The sequence below is a fragment of the Lucilia cuprina genome, unplaced genomic scaffold (genome assembly GCF_022045245.1).
Source record: "Lucilia cuprina isolate Lc7/37 unplaced genomic scaffold, ASM2204524v1 Scaffold_5275, whole genome shotgun sequence".
In the NCBI taxonomy this organism is placed as follows: domain Eukaryota; kingdom Metazoa; phylum Arthropoda; class Insecta; order Diptera; family Calliphoridae; genus Lucilia; species Lucilia cuprina.
In genome coordinates, this window is record NW_025810216.1 from 1 (window position 1) to 1,483 (window position 1,483).

Consider the following 1,483-nt stretch of genomic DNA (forward strand, 5'->3'; position numbering starts at 1 on the left):
TAGCAAGAGCCAACGAAGATAAAAAGAAAACAAAACGCAAGAAAAAGAAGAAAAATGATTCCTCTGAGGCCACCGACAAAATCGTCGATATGTATAATGCCATTTATGGCATGCGTCAAGAAATGGATAAAATTCGCAAACCCACAGGCACCCAAGATAATCCGGGACGAACATGTCGTGATTTACATTATGCTCATACACAATTCGAAGATGATTGGTATTGGATTGATCCTAACGGTGGTATGCCCGACGATGCTATTAAGGTTTATTGTAAAATGTCTAGTTATGGAGAAACCTGTATATATCCCGATGTTCACACTTCAGAAAGACCCCTAGTGCCTATGCGCTACTCGAACGAAAAGCAATGGTTCTCTCAAATGCAGGGTGGAGCTAAAATTAGTTATGATGGTGTTGGTGTTGTGCAATTAACTTTCCTAAAACTTTTATCTGAAGAAGCCTATCAAAACTTTACATACTATTGTCGCAACTCGGTGGCCTGGCATGATCGTGCTCAAAACAATTACGAAAAGTCTCTTAAATTTATGGGCGATAATGAAGTGGAAATAACAATAAAAGAGGCAGCGCTCAAACCGAAGGTGATAAAAGATGAATGTGCGGTAAGTTGTAGAAATTTTGAAATAAAAATTTCCAATAATTTTTTCCCCTAATGTTTTCATACTTTTAGAACTCTTATTCGTCCGGTTCTACCGTCTTATTATTCACCACAAAACGTTTGAACTATCTGCCTCTGAACGACTTTTTGCCCTCGGACTATGGCAAAGAAAATCAAGCTTTTGGCTTTAAAGTTGGCCCCGTTTGCTTTAAGTAGTTGTCAATTTTAGTTTAATTAATATTGTTCATTAAATTCTGAAATTTTGAATCTCTGTATACCAAATCTTTTATGTTAGTCTAAGAATACTTAGTCCATGTATATGAAAACAGTTAAGTTTGAATTGTTGACTGCCATTTTGTTTGCTTAAGATAAGTTTTTTTTGATAATTAAAAATGTACGAGCATTTAATAGTTTTTAAGATTTTTTTAATTTAAGCTGAGAGAGTCTGTACAGTTAAGTTAAAGATGAAGAGTTTGTAAATTTAAAATAAAATTTAGAAACAATTTATAAAAGAAATACAAAAATTTATTTTATAGGTCTCTTATTTTTGATGTGTTGGTAATACATTGGCTGAGTTCCCTCACGATTTAGAATAATCGAATTGCAAAGGAAATTTTGTGAACAGACTAGACTATAGACTAGACAATAGACTAGACAATAGACTAGACCATAGACTAGACTATAGACTAGACAATAGACTAGACTATAGACTAGACTATAGACTAGACTATAGACTAGACTATAGACTAGACTATAGACTAAACTATAGACTAGACTATAGACTATACTATAAACTAGACTATAGACTAGACTATAGACTAGACTATAAACTAGTCTATAGACAATACTATAGACTAGACTATAGACTAG

At 33.4% G+C, this 1,483-nt stretch overlaps 1 protein-coding gene across 1 annotated transcript; it reads left to right on the plus strand.

Moving 5' to 3' along the window:
- The first annotated feature begins 6 nt into the window (after positions 1-6).
- LOC124421199 (collagen alpha-1(XI) chain-like) lies at positions 7-1,135 on the plus strand. The gene is made up of 2 exons (XM_046956044.1): positions 7-617; positions 686-1,135. Exons 1-2 carry the CDS (start codon positions 90-92, stop codon positions 827-829), a joined length of 672 nt encoding a protein of 223 aa, XP_046812000.1. The 5' UTR covers positions 7-89; the 3' UTR covers positions 830-1,135.
- Positions 1,136-1,483: the final 348 nt, after the last annotated feature.

Bases quoted from the DNA above. Each gene is read 5' to 3' on its own strand.
- LOC124421199 (XM_046956044.1), top strand. From the start codon at position 90: ATGTATAATGCCATTTATGGCATGCGTCAAGAAATGGATAAAATTCGC. The intron at 618-685 runs GTAAGTTGTAGA...TCATACTTTTAG, and splicing joins TGATAAAAGATGAATGTGCG to AACTCTTATTCGTCCGGTTC.